Source organism: Lepisosteus oculatus, chromosome 4 (genome assembly GCF_040954835.1).
Source record: "Lepisosteus oculatus isolate fLepOcu1 chromosome 4, fLepOcu1.hap2, whole genome shotgun sequence".
Taxonomy (NCBI): Eukaryota; Metazoa; Chordata; class Actinopteri; order Semionotiformes; family Lepisosteidae; genus Lepisosteus; species Lepisosteus oculatus.
In genome coordinates this window covers 50,508,047-50,528,270 of record NC_090699.1, presented here as the reverse complement: position 1 = coordinate 50,528,270, position 20,224 = coordinate 50,508,047, and the positions used below count along the sequence as shown (strand labels likewise).

The 20,224-nt window shown below is 37.9% G+C and overlaps 1 protein-coding gene across 5 annotated transcripts in view; it reads right to left on the bottom strand.

Annotated features, from left to right (window-relative positions):
• The window catches only part of mitfa (melanocyte inducing transcription factor a), a 70,911-nt gene that overhangs the window by 34,156 nt on the left and 16,531 nt on the right, over window positions 1-20,224 (bottom strand). Inside the window, exons 1-3 of one of the 5 annotated variants that reach the window (XM_015347211.2) lie at window positions 13,854-13,884; window positions 8,631-8,713; window positions 1,545-1,797 (exon numbers count right to left, since the gene is read on the bottom strand). In XM_015347211.2, coding sequence (XP_015202697.2) covers window positions 1,545-1,797; window positions 8,631-8,686 — 309 coding nt within the window. In that variant the 5' untranslated portion in view covers window positions 8,687-8,713; window positions 13,854-13,884. Of the gene's footprint in view, window positions 1-1,544; window positions 1,798-8,630; window positions 8,714-13,853; window positions 13,907-20,224 lie in introns of those variants that run through there. The other 4 variants (XM_015347212.2, XM_015347213.2, XM_015347209.2 and 1 more) reach the window with 4 other exon arrangements.

The following is a 20,224-nucleotide window of genomic DNA, read 5'->3' as shown; positions in this document are numbered from 1 at the left end:
GCACATGAAAATCTCAATTTTCTCTCAATTTTTCCATACATTTCAGATCGCCCTTTTCGACAAGATAGACCAGAAAATTAAAAGGCACGTTTAATAAGAGAAGATTATTTGATTTTCATTAAGACACCCTGAATGTAAGCCTTCACTTCAAACATGGCCAACTTTTCCGAGCCAAAAATACTGAAAGATAAGGAGGAGGAGCTCTTAATGTGTATACTGTAACAAAAGATCAATGGACTGGGAATGAAAAAGGAACACTTTCCACACAAAGATTAACAATTAATATGAATAACATGATGCATATATAAAATACAATTTCAAAATACAGTACGACCTATGTAAGCAATACATGTTAATCCTCTGTTATGTTATAATATAAAATCAATTAATTTTCACTTACTGTATGCCTGTTAAGTTTCAAATATTAGTGAAGGATGGAATATGTGCCTTTATTCATAATTCCGTATTTTATGAAATTCCATTATTAGAACAATTAAGGCTCCATATATGATGCCTGTTAGATCCCTGTCACAAAAACACATTCCTTTCCTTCATGCATAATTCAAATCAGCCTCTTGTTTGATAACACTCAGTGAGCACTAGCTGCAAGATTTATGTTGTCAAACACCATAGTAGGATAGACTATTATTAGGAGGTTTTAACTGGAGAGCTACCTGAAACCAACAGTAATTACACAATTCAGGAGCTGGGATATTGTGCTTCATATCAGGATAATAATTTGAATCAAGTATCATATGGCAAAGCCCAGTGACACAAATGAGTAGTTGGTATAAAATATTGTACTTAAAATTAAAAACTAAACGTTTTTAATTAATCAAATACTCTACTACAGAATACCGTTAAGAATTTCGATTTGCATGAAGATTGTCCCTTTATGTATGTTTTTTTCTTTAAAAAGTAATTTCCTAAAACAACGCCATCCGAACATGCATACTCAGAAAAGCAGCCCTCAGCAAATTGTGTTAGCAGTATCTATTCTTGGATGCATATTAATTTTTACAGTAATTATCACACTCTGTCTCCCATGGTACAGAAATATTAACATGAGTTTGTAGTCCCTAGACTAACAAGGAATCAAAGCTATGAAAAGACGTCAATGTAGTTGAGCAAATAGGATTAAACATGTCTAATGCCAAAAGACTGGAAACACAGCATGCATTAAAGAGAAATTCTCTTTGGGAAGATAATCCCCATATGGATTTTAACACAGCTTGTTCTCTAGTAACAGTGTTTTGTATTATAGAGTGATATTGTAGCTGAAATGAATATTTTGCTGAATGCGGCTGTCATTCTGGAAAAGGGGACCCCCGAGGATTGAGTCATTGCATGACTAGAAACCCCCACCCACCCACCAGCCCCCTTCCCAAAAACACGAAACGAAAAAAAACAGTGCATTTTCTCATCAGGTACTCCGAAACCGCAGCATTGGAGACATAGGCACATGGGAAGGTAGCAGCAAGACAAGAATTGAGCACATGAGATCCCCCCCCCCCCCCCCCAGGAGAGGAAAACAGACAGTTTACCTTGAGAACTTCCATTGGTACCTGTGTTGCCGGAGGCAGGCTGCTAGGCGCGCTGACGTTGATGGCTGGGGTCTGGCTGGCGGGCGCTCTCTGCTGCAGGAACTGAGCCGCTTGCTGCTTCTGCTGCTGCTGCTCCCGGCGCTCCTGCTCCTGAAGCTGCTCACGCATGAGCTGCTGGCGTAGCAGGATCCGTGATGTCATAGCCGAGGTGCTTAACGGGGGCTTGGAGGACCCGTGCTGCTCTGACGAATTACTGCGGGCAAAGGAAAAGGAGGGCTTCAATTGCCGCGTCAAACTTATTGGCCCCTGTAATTGAATTATTCCAAGAAGTCTGGGTTTAATTGGAGGGATGGCGAAGATTCAGGCTCGTTGAGAGAAAAGGGGGGCAGACCATGATCTGATTAAATAATAAGGTTCATTAAAGACATTTTGAAAACATAACTGTGTGTTTTACTACAGTACAGCAACTATTTTTATTTTGTGTTCCATTTCCACTCAAATTTAATTAAGTTCCAGCTTAAGATAACATAATTATACCATTTGAGGGGTAAAATTAATATGTGAAGACTTGTATGATCAAACTTCTTACTTTCAATGCTCTTTTGGCTCCGGACAGCAAAGAGCTGTAGGATTTCACATACTTTACTAAAAGCAGGCCTAACTAACTAACCAACTAACTAACACCTGAAGAAGGCTCCATGGCCGAAACATTTCTTTCTTCTTTTTTTCAGCATGGAATAAACCTATTACTTGTTCCTTTGTAACTAACTAACTAACCAACCAGCCACAGTGCTTTCTTTAGGAATGGTGAGCATAGTACAGCACAGTAAATGTGCCAAAATGCACCCAGGCCTAACTTTTTAAAAGGAAAAATGGATGATGAATCAGGTGCATGATTCCAATTTAGTGGTGAAACAACAGAATCAAAGCCAAAGTTCAATTCAAAATATATGGAAGTTGAACAACATTCAATTCAAAATGTTCTTTTCTAGCTTACATAAGTACAAGTGTATCGTGGTCAGCACATTCAATTAGGTGGGACGTCTCAAGGTCTTTAGCAGAGTTTAACTCCAAGCTGACTCTTAAGTAGGGAGCTCTCTGAAAATGATTCCAAAGGGAATTCAATGGTGCAAAAGAGTAGGCCACCCAGTGCTATACGGATATACTGTAGGTTAATATAGGATAATGATCTTTGTGGTTTTGTTGAAAGCATTCAATTGGCTTAATTTCGAACAAGATCTAATGGATTAACAGGCAAGACATTTAACCACCAAGTCTTCTGAAATAGTAAAATAACATAAATCAGACAGAATTAAAGCAAAGACCACAGTTAATTAAATCAAAAGTTTTGTGGAGTGAACATTTTTCTGTCAATAACATAAACCCTGTCTTAATATGATCTTGAGCACTAAAGCTGGTTAAAAGACATTATTGATGTCTTACCTCTAAATCTACACGTCTCTGTTAGTATTTACAGTTTTAATGTAAATTCTGCACTGCACCGCATATTGTAAGACAGGGCAAAATTTTCTTCTTAAATCTGAATTAGCTGTGGTTATGGTTAAAAAATACTACAGATGGAAAAATAATTTTAAGAATAAGAATGTAAGAGTGTTTTTTTTATATCTTAACACACAAGACTGCTCCTGTATTAAATTTAGCACATTATCAGCCGGAAAAATCCTCTTTTTCCCCAAAATAAAGACTATCTTGCTGTGCAGGACCTGTCAAGTTAAGGCATTCCCAGAGTGAGTGATCCTTTTGATAAGAGAAAACCTTTGAGCCAAGGCAGCTGTGGAATAATCGCACTAATTAGCTGCTGAAGTCAAAATGCATCCCCACTCCAGAGCAATCCCTTGGCATTGAGTTTTCCAATAAATATTGTAAGATTTACTTCATATAATCTGATTTCTGAAGGAAAAAAAAGTAATTTCAGTCACAATCTGCACACTTCTTGCCTATATTTTGAGGGTTTACTGGAGAGGACCCCAGGTTAAAATGTTTCTGGTACTGGTACTTCATGTTGCATGTGCTTGCCTGCAAGATTTTCTGTTTCCTTCATACTGTGAAAATCTAAAAACATTTTGTTTTACATTATTCTAAGCTAAAAACTCACTACAGATACTTTGCATGCATCACATATTGGCTACAGTAACAAAAAGCAGTGAAATCCGTAATGATAAACCTTTTTCTGCAAACAATATTATTAGATCAAAAACTAAAGAGTTTTACTGATCTTTAATGTAGCTCTATGCTGGCATCTCACTCTTATATACCTGATCAAGATCAATATAACCACAAGATGGCCATGACGCCACACATGTAGACAGAAAATTAAATCATCCATCCATTTTCTAATGGCTTCACCAAATTCAGGGTCACGGGGGAGTCTGAGCCTATCCTGGCAAGCAATGGACACAAGGCAGGATACACGCTGGATGGGACACCAGTCCATCTCAGGGCAGACAGACACAAACACAGAAGCAATTTTCCTAGAAGCCAATTAACCTACCAGTATTTCTTTGGACTGTGGGAGGAAAGCAGAGGACCTGGCAGAAACATCGAGGGCACCCCAGGAATTAAATCTAGGGCCCCACTGCAGTGGTTCTCAATCCTACTCCTGAGGCACTGCTTTGTCTTCTGCTTTGTGTTTTTGCTTCAGCCAAGCTCTTAATCACAGGCAAACTGCTTTCAATTTTCTATTCCAGGCATGTTTTGAAATTGTCTTTCAGCTATTAAAACGTTTTACAGAGTCTGTAACTGGTATAAGCCCTGTGCCTCAGAACTGCTCTCATTCAGTCATCTTAGCGGAAATGTAACCAACTGGACCTAAGCAGAAGAAAAATAAACAAACGCTTATAGTGAAAGTGTCTGATACATTATCATTCCCAATCACAGTTGCTTATTCAGAAATAAGGGTACAAATTTGTAATTAGCAAGTTAAAGATAGACTGCATAAAGTTATGTATGCTCACAATGCGGGAAATACAGTACACTCTAACTAGGATATTTTAAAAAAATTCTAAACAAGCAAGTGGACCTATTACAGGCATCAATTAGCACGAGTGATTAACAGCCCAATCGAAATGAAGACTGGAAGTTACAAGGGTGTCTCAGGACTATGGTTGAGAAACACTGTATTAAATTAAAATATGAATTAATTCCTAGCTGTCACTTTGTTGGCAGCAGCACTTCACATTGCAGTAATGCTCTGAAGTATGTGTTTGTTACACTGATTGTTTTACTACGATTTCTTCTAGGTTGCAAATATATATATATACAGTAGGTTACATGCGGTGTCTAATCCACATTGTCCACTAGCCTTGAGGTGTTGGCAGGAGACCCCCTTCCTGAAGTAATCAGCCCTGTCAGGAGTAGCCGTGCAAAAGAGCGACCTTGTTTTGACAAAAGAAGAAGAGGATTTTCATCTCTTTCTCTGAAAAAAAAAAGTTAGCAAAGAGAACCGCAAACACAGCAGATTTGTGTTGATCTGCATCTATTACCTTGAGCATCTGTTTTTGCAGCTTAAGCAAAATGCATAAATACTGCAAACACAACTGTAGCCTGGAGGAGTGAATAATGTAAGTTACACCACCCAAAAATATATTCTTTAATTAACAGGGGGAAAGTGTCAAGTTTTTGAATACCAGATAATCACTTCTAAGGAAGAATACAAAATACAGGTGTCTAATGAATGAAACCATATCAGAAAGTATAGATCCTCACCTCCCAGATTATGCCAAAATTAATTTAATGTAATTAAAAGTATTACTATTTGATGAAGATTACTATTATACCAAAGCTTATATAAATGTCCATCTTTCTAAAATGTATGATCGTATAGCAGAGGATCCAATCCTGGTCCTTAAGGGCTGGTGCATATGTAGGTTTTCAAGGTCTCTTTAAAGCAGCAGCACCAGAAGAGCTGGGAGCAGCCTTTAATTTGGACAAATTAAGCCTACAATCTGCTGTCTTGTCTTATTAAGGCTAAGGTGGAACCTGAAACCTCACAAACACCCCAGTCCTCCAGGACTAGGATTTGACAACCCTGATCTATAGTGCAATCACCAGATCTATAACTGTAGTGTTTTTAAATTGAAGCACATTCTAGTAAATTAAACATGGTTCCTTTAAAAAAAAGGACCAAAACTTTTATCCTGTGAAAAGATACTGTCATCATTTAAGAACATGCCCCCATTTGTCCATTTTCAGAAAGCCACTTCTTCCTGTTAAGGTCATGGTGACCTGTAGCCAATCCCAGAAGCCAAGTCCACAAAGCAGGACTACCCCTGGGACTGTACACTACTGCACTCACGTGCACACACCCACAGCCATCCACACAGCTGCTGTTTGTCAGGGAGGTGTGAGAAAAATAGAGGACATGGAGGAAATCCATGCAAACTTAAGGAAAACATGCAGACTCCACACACAATGTGCCCCAAGATCTGTGAGGCAGCAAGACTAAACTTCATACAACCATGCCTACATTTATAAGAATAGCATATATAGTATATAAATACAATTTTTGTTTTATGATTTCAGAAAGTAAAGTCTGAGTTATTAATAGTATTATACACAATTTATTCTGCATACGGTATAGTTTTTTTGATAATGTGGTAGACAAAATGTCACAAAAAAGTAAGAAATACACCAAAGATTCTATATGATGGAGTACCCAGTTTAATATACAGAGACATTTGAATTTTATATACTATTCACTGTCTTTAATACTTTAATCATAAAAGGTGTTAATTTTCATAAACTCTCTTTGAATTTGATAACAGTTTCAGAACATTCTGATATTTACAATCAAAGTACTGTTAAATACCACACGATCAAGAGAAGCTATTGACGTAGTCTGAAACTGTGCCTGCCGAGCCTAAATTTAGCAGTGCACTTTTGATCCCCAGTGACATTAATGTAATTCAAATAGCAAACATAAATCAAGAACTGTAGTAATTTGTTTTAGCATACAGCTCTATCTCTTCCGCCCTGCTTCTCAAACTTTATTTTTTGTATGAGAAACCAGATGCTCACATCCTAACCCTTAAACTTTCTGTACCAGGGAGAAGCAATTCTAGTGCTCAAAAACAGCGGTGTTCCATGGTTTGCCCCCCGAATTTTAATTACCTATTTGTTTTGATTGCACAAAGCTGTTGAACAAAAGTCTCTTTCTGTGCAACTGAAACTGACAGAACATTGTAATACTGTACTAATTTGCAAACCAGCAGTTTATTTTGAGGATAAAAATGGGCAAGCTGGCCCCAGAGAGATGGAAGATTATAAGTCCCAAAAGGTTCTCACAGAACATCATGATAAAGTTGTTCAGCCAGGATTCTTTCCCAGTCTACGTTACATTCCTGAGAAAATTAACAATCTGCTATTTTGTCCTCCAACTCTATCCAGCCTCAGCACATCTTAGAATTGTAACTGTAGCTTCTTTGTACTGTACAGCAAGGGTTCAGAGTATACAGTACTCAGAATAACCCTATAGATTTCTATCCATCCATCCATTTGCTAACTGCTTCATCCAATTCAGGGTCACAGGGGAATTGGAGTCTATCCCAGCAAGCAACAGGAGCAAGGTGGGGTACACCATAGAATGGACGCCAGTTCATCACAAGGCACACATAGACGCAGACACATAAACTCACAGGAGAGCCAGTTTTCCCAGAAGCCAATTAAGCAACCAGTATGTCTTTGGAATATGGGAGTCGAACAGAGCACCCGGAGGAAACCCACGTGAACACAGGGAGAACATACAAACCCAGACACGCACGCACTCACACCAGAACCAATTTTCAGAGATGCCAATTAACCTACCATTATGTTTGTGTAGACTGTGGGAGGAAACTAGAGCTCCCAGAGGAAACCCATGTGAACACATGGAGAATATACAATCTCCACTTAGATAGCACCCCAGATCTGGCACTGAACCCAGGACCCCAGCCCTGCTAAGCAGCAAAGGTAATCACTGCTTATGCTTTACTCTTAAATGATTTTCCATGAAGACAGTCTTTTGAATCCACAAAACCAAGCACAATTTAATCAAAATTACACAATGCAGAATAATTTTAGTGTATTTCAGGGCAAACGTGGCTTACTTAAGCAAATATGTTGCAACTGCCCCTCCATTGTCCTGCAGTTAGCACTCAATGCCAACTTTTTATAGTAACCTATTTTCTTCAGCAGCATAATATACGGGCTAAAAATAGAAAAGCTCTTTTGTATTGGGCTGCAAGTATTTTTCCACTTTTCTGTCCCATACTGTAACACACCTCCCCGTGCTCAGGCACTGTTAGTAAACACAATGCCTTTATAGTCCAACCAAAACCTCTCCCATGACCCGAGAACAATTCCGTAAATTATTAATAAGCTGTGGAGGTGGCGTTTGCATGGGTCTTGACTTAATAAGACCCCGTAATGCTGATTCGCTTCAATGCCCATTCTGTAGATCAGAAATACAAAAAGCATTGTTGATCTGTGTGAGTGTTCTGAATGGATGCACAGTATGGACTAAAAAAATCGAATGGATACCTTTATTCTTTGAGTTTAAATTACATTACATGGTATAACCATTCCTTATTTGTTTCTAACTCCCTTAGCTCTAACCAGCTTAAAAAGACAGATATAAGAGACCACGTATAACACAGATGGTATTTTAAGGAACAGATTCAAAGCGCTTCCAGAATACCTATTTTCTCATTAAGATACCTTTCTATAACAAACGGATCTGTAAATTGTATTTCTAGAAACACATGTATCTTTATACTTGCTGTACCATTTTAAAGGAGTGGTTTGTACAGCATGTTTGCTGTCTGCAACCTTGTAATGACTAGAGACACTTAAGGTTAATAGCTGTAGTTCAACACAGATCAATACCCCTGGAGATAATACACTGCCTAGGAACTTTAGCTTTGCACATACTACCTCTTCAAGAGCTGTAATGGTAAATACAATAAAACCTGTGCAAGACCATTGAGTTCAAATGAATATAGACTTATATATGGGCAGGGTATTTATAGCGAAGATACAGAATGCACCTTCAGCAGTCCTTTACAATGACATATAAAATAAGGTACTTACACGCAGTAGCTTTGAAACAAGCATGGTCTGTGCACTTGTATTCCAAGAGCCTCCATCTTTTTCTTAAAGGTGTTCTGCAAGCCCTTGGAGAAGAGTGAAAGTCAAACCCAGCTCTAGCTGTGCATGTGTCACAGGGGGAGGCTCCTGATAAGGCCCTGGCAACTCCAATCCAGACTCAGCTTTTCGTCTAAATGCCTGTGCCCCGCTGCCTGTCAGAAACAGCAGACCTGCTCAATCCAACACCTACCTGAGAAACAATGCAGGGCAGCACAACCTTTTACACTCGATAGCTAGCCACTGTTACCGTCACATAATACAATTTATGTTCAGCTAGGTGTTTTAAGAGTTCAAGTAGTTTTTTACAAACACAACCACCGTTAATTTCTTTCCATGATTCAGGATTATCGTTGCTTTTCCTACCAGATCACATTAACAATGTTGTTTCCATTATCCCAGAACATGTTGGGATAAAATAAGAAGAAATCATAGCACCCTGACTACTGTCATAATTAAACATAATTTACATCTCCCCACCTCTTGACCACAGGAACTCCACTCTGCCTGCTTTCCATTACAATAAAAAGGCCTTTGTCGGCACTGACTTTTTAATTAAAACGATCATTTTAAGCACTACATTACTCTTTTGGGGATGAAAAGGTGCACTTTGCTGAAAAATTAGAGAACCTAACCATAATATCTCTTTACACAGAAGACTGAATTTCAATTTAATCTAAGAATACAACACACACTGGCAAATATAAACAAAAAAAAACATTGGTAGGTTCAGTATTTTTTGTTTGATTTAAAAAAGGTTCTGATTTTGTACAATTCAAACTGGATCAATATAAGATAAAAGAAGTATAATAAAGTGCAATGAATATGACTGAGGAATCAATTATCACTAAGAATACTATCAGATAATGATAGTGTTTAAGATTCTTACATTTCTTATTCAAAATTTATATTTCTTTTCTAAGGATAATTTCTTAATCTAACTACAAAAATAAATGGAATTTCTAAAACGACAAACAATCTGACCGTTATAATTGATAGATATCACACATTGTTCTATATGATGTATATGCTTTTATAATCCCCTTTATCATATCAAAACTAGATAATATATTAACAAAGACTAAAAGAACATAAAATGAGCCAGCCTCCTTAAGGAAAGGATTTTTATCAAAAGATTCTGATAAGACATATGGTCTCCAATATATGTATTTCAAGGTTAAATCATTTTCTCATGTTTTTGTTTACAAATGTCTTAGCAGTAAAATGACCTTATGTGAAGAAATTTAACTTTTTCACACAAGATGATCTTTTCTGGTAATCTCTTAACAATTTTAACACATATCCCTTTGTAAAGGTGATAACTAAAGTGTGGGGACAAAATGTCCCAATAAAGAAATACAGACTTATTTAATGAGTTATGGGAATGAAAGCATAAACTATTATCGCTTGTCCATCTCCGTTGTACTAATTTTTTATTTTTCTGTATATGTACTGAAACAGCATGAGTGTCTGTGGCATGCATGGAAACGCAATGTAATTCAAAAGTTCATAAGGTTTTCATTTGATGCATTGCCTTTTCCATAAAACACTCTAAACAGATCCAAAAAGATAATTCAGATCTACTAAAAACAAAAAATCAAAAAAGGCTTTAGACCTCTATAACATTCAATGACTTGACTGAATTTTCGGGTGTGTAGTATGGTGAAATGTTCAAAACAGTTATTGTACAACTCAGAATACCCTCACCACTCAGTATATGTAAACTAACATTTATTTTCATAAGGCTCAAAAAGACTATTTGAAAATTGAACATGCAACATGAATGGCCTGCATCTGTTCCTAGGTATTCAGGACAAGAACGATATAGCTATATCTATTTTCAAAGCTATCTGTGTATTGCTGGGAATAATGCCAGCTTCTGAAGGATGTAACCAAGTAACAAAACTACAAGGCTCACTGGTGGTTCACAGCAGCTGTGATTCTAGCACAAAAAGGTACACCCATACAGTGCACTTCTGAAAATCTTTAAATCTATTATTTCCCAAAATGAAAAAAATCAACTCAACAAACAGGGATGAGCAAGAAATTCCGGCACTCACTTTTCATCTCAGGTTACTTCCCAGTGCAGTTTCAGAGCCCCTTTTTCTCAAAAGACATGAGTAGCAAATGAAATGGACAACATGCCTGATAACCGCACAGCACTAAAATGCTATTTCCATGCTTTTTTCATGCGAGGATAATGGGCAGAAGGTTTTTTGCACATCAGGATATGCGTGAATAATACCTGCTGGGATGTTTCATTAATTTTTCTCCACACTAGAGGGGGCTCTGCTTCCTCTTCCTTCACCTTCTGTGTCACCTTCACTGACAAAGTCAGCTCACAGTGAGGCCTGGAGTATCATATGTTCAGTCACTGCTTGCAAATAACTACTATCGGAGCACTATTTACTTTAATTCGTTTTTTTCCCGGATTTCAAATGCAATTTTGTAGCTTTTGCAGAAGGAATTAGATATTTCTCTCCTTGTCTTACATTTGATTAATTTTCAGCTATTGCATTGGCAATCAATGTACAGTATGTTAAACAAAATTATCCCCCAGGAAGGCAACTAGCACATGAAGAGTATTTTTAACACGATAATGACATTAAGCATGCTGAAATGGATCCACTGTTTACATAAGTACTGCAGACAAAAAATGGACAAAAACAGTGACACAATTTTAAATTCTAAGTTACAAAATTCGCTCACTATACACAACTGTGACTGATAATAAAAGAGTGAAACTACAAGTTTTTGCTGTAAAATATCAATAAAAATATTTCCTCTGTTTTATTTTTTAAAATATAACGTTTTGTGCAATTATTTAAACTGAATTAAAATTGAATGCTTATAATTACCTTGTACCTACTTTTTAATTTTTAGATTCTTCACAATGACTGTCCTGCATTCAAGTAATTTAAAACTACAAATAAAAAGCTCAAACTTTCTTGAGGCAATTGTTGAGTGTTTAGCTTTTTTGAAAGCTTTTTATTTTGTCCTAGACAAAATAGATACTGTCCAAAACAGGGATACTAGTTGCAATATCTATTTTATAAATGTGATAAATACCAAACTTCGGAACAGACCCATTCATTTTACCAGGCCTGTTTGCATGTCTGGCACATTAAATGGCTCTGTCAAGATTATAACTATATCCCTTTTTACAATTTACAGTTGGTTTCACCGAACAATCACACAGCAATCAAAACTTCACATTACCTGTATTATGAGATAATTGCCTTTCATTTTGGGGCCTACATGGTATTATACTACATGGTATTTTGTTTTATTTTTAATTCTGTTGATGTGTTCTAAAGCCCCTTTTAAGAAGCTATATTTGTTTTTTCTAATTCGTTTCCTCATTTAGAAAATATCTATTGGTCCAGGATGCTGAATTTTAAAATTACTGTCCTCGTCTATGATGCTGCTCATCTCCTCCCTGTTCATTTGGGACAAAGCAGGTCTTCTCTACAGTTGGTCAAAGCTGTCCTTTCCCCTATGTGGGACATTTCCAAGGAGTAAACAAAGTATTCTCCCAGAGCAAATCATGTGAGCCACTCCAACCAAGCAAATCTCCATTAAACAGAAGTTCCAAAACAATGATTATTAAAGAAATGTACTCAAAAATGATCAAGCATTACACATCCCCATACTCTTCAAACAAACAATTATACACAAACACATTCTAGACACTCTTTCAGTAAGAACTTTGTAGTTTTTTTATAGATGTGTGGGGCTACACAGCACATTGAAATATTTTAGTTAACTAAAAAATAACTCAGAATACTATAAGTATGATGTATAGCTCTGCCATCTCTCTGCATTTTGTGCATTTTGTTTCTTCTTACAATGTAAAACTGATTAGAGTGCTTCATTCCACAGGTGCAGTTTTAAGGTACCCAGTTATTGTGCCCTATTTTAGCTTGTTGCCATCTTTACAACCATCGACCAAAATTTAAAGCTCTGTCTTGAGACTTGATGGTCCCGTTTTTAGGTTGCATTTTCAAAACTATTGGTGGGATACCCAGGTGTCATCCGGCGGTGCAAAAAATGTTGCTGCTACTGGAAAAAAATTGCTATTTTAATGCCATGCAGACGTCATGACTACATTGGTATTACTTTGTGGCTGCTGCTTTCACAAATCCATTCATCCGCAAGATAAGGTACTGTACATCGTTGCCCATCCCATGGCAGACCTGCACACACTCACTCCAGGGCCAATTTTCCCACAAGCCAATTTATCAACCAGTATGAGCTTTTCTGGACCGTGGGATGAAACCAGAGCACCCACAGGAAATCCAAGTGAACACAGGGAGAACATACAAACTCCACACAGATAGCACCCAGGTATGGAATGGAATCCAGGACTTTAGTGCTGCAAGACAGCAACGCTAACCACTGTACCACCATGCTGGCATTTCACAAATATAGCAAAAGATAAATTATTGTTCAGCTAAACCTATACTTTTTTAGGTTATCAGAACTGTCAGTCCAGACATGGGCTTTGTCAGCAGATAAACATATTTCATAAATATAATTCTCCCCATTTAATGACTTCAGCTAACATCTGCAGGAACAGTGGGAATTAATATTTTCTAACATGGCCTGAAGCCACGGTCGAAAATTTTAACTTAAACAAATTGAAACATTCACTTTAAAGCAAAGCTAAGCCAAATGTAATTAAAATGGCAGTATGGCTAAGGATATCATTGTCTTCTGCACAAACCTACAAGGATGAATTCAATTTCTGACAACAAGGTTTCAATTTTTTATGTAATTTCATCCTGCATGTTTAAAATTATTTGCTTCTATTTCTTCGCAACAGCGTTTTCACGATTTCTGTTCTTTTAAAAGTGAATAGTCAGTATCATGAGTTAATATAGGAGCCACCAAGGTTATCCAAATAATTTTATTGAACTGCAACATGCAGTCTTAAACAGCTCTCAATGCTGACCATGCTTTAGGAAGTTCAACGAGCCTCAGAAGATTTTATAACAGCCTACTACACATCTTAATTTAATTTCAAATCTTTTTTCTAAAACAAGATTATATCATACAAAAGTAACTGAAATAGGAAATGTATATAAAATAATAAATACTGAAGTAAATCAGAATACAACAAAAATGTGATTTAGTTTACAGTGAAATATTGCGTGAGAAAAACCTTACCTTGGAATCTTCATTCTTTTAATTCACACCTTTTAACTATGCTTCACTGTTACTGCTTTGTGTGACAAAAGGTTGTGAAGCTTTTTAAAGCTTATGCTGAACACCTACTTCCGGTAGATGACATCATTCTTACTCCCTCTACCCATCAATACTTCTTGCTTTCCTCCTTTGTGAGTAATAATGCAAGTACCATAACTTATAATGTACCAAAATAATGCACGCACCATAACTTTAACTTCAGTCTGGGACTGTTAAGTGTTAGTTGGTTTGTTGTTTTTATCAAGCCATGCTACTGACATTAGAATTATTTGCTTTGCAGAAATTAGCACTGATTTACCCTTTAACACAGATTGCTCAACAATCCACTAACAATTCAACATCTGAGAAGGAGAAGAGAACTGTATGTTTATGCAATATATCTTGTGAACATAACACAGTAAACAAGGAACCACTGCTTTTAAAAATGTAAACATAAAATGCTATATATGTTAACAACATAAATAAGACAAGAAGTGTATAGGCATCTACATTAAGATGATCGTATAAGCAATTTATTTTAATGGCCAGACCTTTATTCCAGAAAAATATTGTTCAAAGTGTCTACCATCCATATCTTCAAGAATGTTTCTTTCCAGATAACAGCTTTTTTTTCTCAAAGTGACGTTGTATACACTTAACTGTAAACCTTGCCTATAGATTTTATTCTAAGCACATTTATTCCATAAAATCTATAGGCCAAAAGTAACTCAAAATTACATTTGGAGAAACTTATAATGTAATATAACGCATTTCTGAAATCTATAATAAATATATTCAGGCTATGTTACTGGAAGAATACAACAAGAAGAAAAATCTTATAGATAGCATCCATGTTTAACAATGGCTTCTGTCTTACTTCAGGAAAAGACAAACACAGTTTATAGTTATTTTGTAGTTTTCAGTTTGTAGTTTTTAGTTGACCTTTCAAAGTCTTTTGCAATGTCTTCAGTTACATCGGTCTTGGACATAGGCAGTTTCACTTCTTGGAATACAAAGGGCCCGGTTCCTTCCAGAGCAAGGCATTAGGATTGAAAGGAAATTGAAAGACAACAGCAAGTGTTGTGATAAATTGTGAAAATATCTCAATCGTATTAACCCTCAAGAATGAAAAAAACTCAAATGCATTTAAATTCCATCTTTAATATGTTTGTACTTTAATTTTTATTAGAAATGTTTGTAGGGACAGAAATAACAATTTAAACATGTATTTGTGGGGAAACATAAGATAATATTTTATGAATCTTATTTTAGTATAATGATCCTTGTGGTTTTGACTCACCTATGGGCGTTTCCCCAGTTTAATAATATTTTACTAAGATTATCTTACAAGTCCTGGAAAATAATATTGGATATTTTCAATATTGTATGTGGTCACTGAAAACAGGAACAATTCAGATGACTCAAGTGTTTCCGTGCACAGATTAGGTCTAAAAATACCGTTTTGTTCCACCCTTCACTCTACTTCTTCACACCAGTCCCTCTTCAGCAGAGTGTCTGTGCACATCCATTTGTCACCAGCACTCGCTATCTCAGGCTGCACAATCTTTAGCAATTGACTCTTCTCTGAATGTGTACGATAAAGGCAAGCAAGAACCTTCTGGATGTTTCTTTTTTTCTGCTGGGTTATGGGAGGCTGGAACAAGCTACCCAGCAGTGTTGACAAAGCTACTGTAATATCCTGGCCTCTTTCAAGAAATAGTAGGATGATTGAGTCAATTATCTATTAGTGACTAAACAGGCTATGTAGGTCAAATGGCTTCCTCTGTTTGTAACGTTTGTTATTGCCAAGTTAATTATGTTACAAATGCTTGCAAAAGACATAGATTTCCACTGGCATTAGTAAACTTGACTGAACAACTCCTGGACTTCCAGAAGTCATGAGGAAAGATATTTTCTTTCTTCTTAGCTGTACTGCTTGCAGACCTAGGCATTGTAATGATATTACATTTTAGATGCAATATCTGCCATTGTACATGCTAATTTCATCAAATTTTCAGTCCAACAGTTTTTTCCCCACTTTGTTACTTAAATAATAACCTGGAATAATCTATTAAGAAAAACATGGCGGGTGACCAATACATGAATTTATACCTCTCATATGACTAACTGTACAGTAATGTGCTTACACAATCATTAGTAAAGCCCCTAAACAGCCACCTGCCTCTGTCAGTCAGTCTCTTTAACCTCTGCCATTCGTTCCAGAACATACTGCTCTGCAAGCCACATTACAGTTTTGTGCACTTAGTCCTCTGCTTGTCTTGAGAGTTGCAGTTTTATTATATGTGTGCTTAACATATAACTGAGACTTTTGCACTGATGTAACACTAAACCTATCACAGCAAAAACAAAGACTAGACATGCAAATAAACTGCTAACTTTCTTTTCTTGAAGAAGGAACTGTTTGTTCCAAGACTGTAGATTGCACTTTTGTAAGGTTAACACTTTAAAGCCTCAGCCTTGAGCCCTCTAGAGTGTGCTTAAACATCTGTGGAGTGGTAAGAACAGTAGGAGATTAGAATCCTAGTCTACTGGACCATATTCTCAGCACACATTCACCTTCTGGTGAGAAGCATGATTTCAGCCTCTGGATGTTCAAAGCTGGTGGTGTCTAGAGGAATGGTAAGTTCTTTCTAAAACCATCTTTCCCCACCCACACTTATCTGATCCGTAATTTTAAAGCAGATTGGGACTCAACTGACAATGTCTGTGGACAGTAAAAACAAAAAAGACAGTTGGAGCATCTTGAGAAGTCTGTGTCCTAGCCTGGACACGAACCACACTAAGCACATGTAGTCCATTATTTCAGAGAAAAACATCTCAGTAAACCTATTTCCTCAGACTCTTCCATACAAATTCTGTTATGTGAATTAGCTGCAATTTAAAAAGCAGGACTGCAGACTTTTGTCAAGTTGCATCGATCTCGCAAAAAGAAATTCACCCCCCTTTGCTGTGCTATTTTTCTCACAGACTGAGAAAAATATCTGGAATCGATGTAATGAAAAAGCCACCAATACAGAGGTTGTACAAATAGTGTCTCTACGTGTAATATTTTCCTTTTCAAGTTTGCTCAGGAGTCCGAAAATCTAATTTTCACATCTCATATCATAGAAACCTCACGCTATGCATATGAAAATTCATAAATTTGTAACTTTCTACTGATTTTAAGGAACAGATGTAGATTTGTACTTTCCTTTTCAGGTGGACACTGTTGTCTGTGAATGGGCATAGTAAAGTCCAGTAATTTACCACCACAAATATATTAAATGATTAAGACATCAAATTACTAAAAGTAGTTTTAAAATCTGTGTGCACCAATAAACACATATAGTTGATATATACTGTGAAAAATACGTACAGAAAAACATGCACTTCTCTACCAAATTATTAGAGAATGGTTTGTTCCAAAGTTTAGCTAGTTCTGTCCAAAATAGTGTGAATCACCCTCCACATGGTCCTTCCAAGAATGTAAAACAGCAGGCTCCTGCCATAAGAAACCTCACAAGACAAATAAAAGTCACTGATGACAACAGGAGACCTGTCTAATACTATATGTCACTAAAGATACCCTTACCACCATGACCACAAAACTAGCCCAAGACTACAATTAATGTAGTTCCCAACCCTGTCCCGTGGGACTTCTGTGTCTTCTGTTTCTGTTCCAGCCAAATTCTTACTCACAAGCTCATTGATGTCAAGTTTCACTTTTTAAACTCGATTTCAGCTCTTAAACATGTGAATGGAACTTGAAATCATTATCAACCCTGTAACAATTTCTGAGTTTCAGAACCCCTCTCATCCTGGTATGGTACTGTCAAATATAACTAGGTTGAACTCTCCCAAAGGAAAAAAAAAAGTTGAAGATATTTTGTCAATCTTCTTCTGCATGTTCATCATAAATCAATCACCAATTAAGAGCTCTAAGAGGAAATAAAAGGGAGCATACTCTCTCTTTTATGTCCACAGATTGAGAACAAGTTGAGGAAAGCCTGTGTAAAGTTCTGTATACTACATTACAGCAAACTAAGGACTAAGTACAGACAAGGGTTTGCAAAACAGGCAAGCATATCCAGTAATTGTCTCAGTTAGCATCAGCTAACATCAGAGAGGCATCAGTGATGTCCGAATGTACATACTGTATGCTGTACGGCTGAATTTAGCATGTCATGCTGATGAGATGAAATCGAGTCCTCGCGCTACATGTGTTTCCTGAAGACCGACTACATCAACACTGTAGCAACTTGCCAAACTGCTGATGAGAGCTCGTTTAGCTGCTGATAGACCCTCAATGTTCAGTTGTAGAACTTGAAGAGCTGGTCCAATGGCTTGAAAGACCGAGAGATTCATCACTGGAATTTGGTCTTCTAGTTGGATCATTCGCAACACCTGAACAAGGTTGGAGGCTGAGTTGGTGCTGACAGGGAGTGCGACAGGAAAGCTGATCCAATTCTCTGGATTCTGCCAGACTAAGTAATTGGGAGGAAAGTACGGAGAAGCTCACCTTCACTCATTCCAGCTGGAAATGATGGAGGCTAATTAGTCGACTGGGAGCTGATCAAAAACCACCAGTCCAAGCTCGATCAGCTGTCAGCCCTAATGCTGTTGCTAGCCATGGCGAAAGCATCTTTAAAGAAGGAACACCAACATCAAGTGTAAGAGGAGTGGCGGCAGTACTGCCGCCAAAAGACAGTTGGATTAAATGGTGTCAGCCCAGAGGCATTCAAGGAATCGGAGCTCGACTCCTGCCTGAGTTCCTGAAACGTTTAGGCCCAAAGGCAAAGATATGGCTTGATACTTTCTACACAAGGATCATGCAGGAAAAGAGGATCACACAAGTATGGTGCCAGACAAAGGTAATTGCCATCCCGAAACCTGGCAAGGATACAGTGTGGCTAGCTACCGCCCAATTTCATTGCTTTCTGTGTGCTTACTGGAGCGTTTGATTCTCCAAAGGAACAGCACGGTTTTGGAAAACTCCATCATAGTTGAGCAGGCAGGTGTCAGCAAGGATGTAGCACTTGCAATTCTTGCGCTGACCATGTTTATCGAGAACTGATTCCTGCAAAACCTTAAAACTGGAACAGTTTTCTTGACCAAATGGCAGCATATGACACAGTGTGTTGCCCCCCTGGGTAGCTGAAATAGTCTTTTCCTACACGATGGAAGATTCTGGATTCACATGGGAGACAAATGCAGCTCTTGGAGAAAGCAAGCGAAAGGACTACCACAAGGTTCGGTCTTATCTGCAAGCCTCTTTAATGTCTACATCAACGATTTACCAGTGACCAAGTCTCGCAAATTCATCTATGCCAATTATATTTCCTCGGAACCCAAGGTCACACTTTCAATTAGGTAGAGAGTGTGCTGAACAAAGACATGGAGACGATGGCGGAGTACCTCACTAAGTGGCGTCTTCAGCCAAGTGCAACCAAAACTGTCTCCAGTTTCTTCCATCTGCACAGTGCAAAGGCTAACCAGGAACTCAATATTTACCTCAAGGGTCAGCATATTAAGGATGACTTGAATCTGGTTTACCTGGGTGTAACCTTGGATAGATCGCTGACCTACAGTACCACGAACACTTGAAGAGGACAGCAGCTAACGTCAGTACTCGTAATTAACTGCTTAGTAAACTGGCAGGTACAAGTTGGGGTGCAAGGGCTCAGACACTTAAGACAACAGCACTTGCTCTGTGCTACTCAACAGCAGAGTACTATGCCCCAGTCTGGTCTAAATCATCCCACACCAAGCTGGTTGACGTGCTTAACATGTCTATGCATACCATCACTGGAACCCTGTGTCCTACTCCACTACCATGGCTGCCAGTACTCAGCAACATCCCACCACCACACCTACGTTGACAGGAAGTTTTTGCCAAGCTGTCCACTTCACATGGACATTGTGTTTCATCCAACAGCACGCCTGTCCTCAAGACGTCCAGTCTGGTTGGATCTGCCACCAGAGGATACGAGAGCTGTTTCGGCTTGGAGTGCTGAGTGGTCGACAACAGATGTCGTAAACCACTCCCTCCTAGACAGGGTCAGGGTCGCTGTGCAGTCAACCTTGTCCGATGGGGTCAGGCAACTGAACCACAACACAGCCCTGGTGCACTACAGACTATGTCACACATTGTGAACGACTGCCCGCTGACACGCTTCAATGGTGGACTGTCAGCTTTACACCTAGCTGATGATGATGCTGCTTGCTCGCTTGGCATGCAGTGGAAACGCTAAAGAAGAAAAGAAGAAGCTAACATCAAAGATCAAGATGGATAAAAATTCAGCAGACACAGCTGTCCTCCAGGATTAGGACTGAGAACCATTGTTTTTAGAACT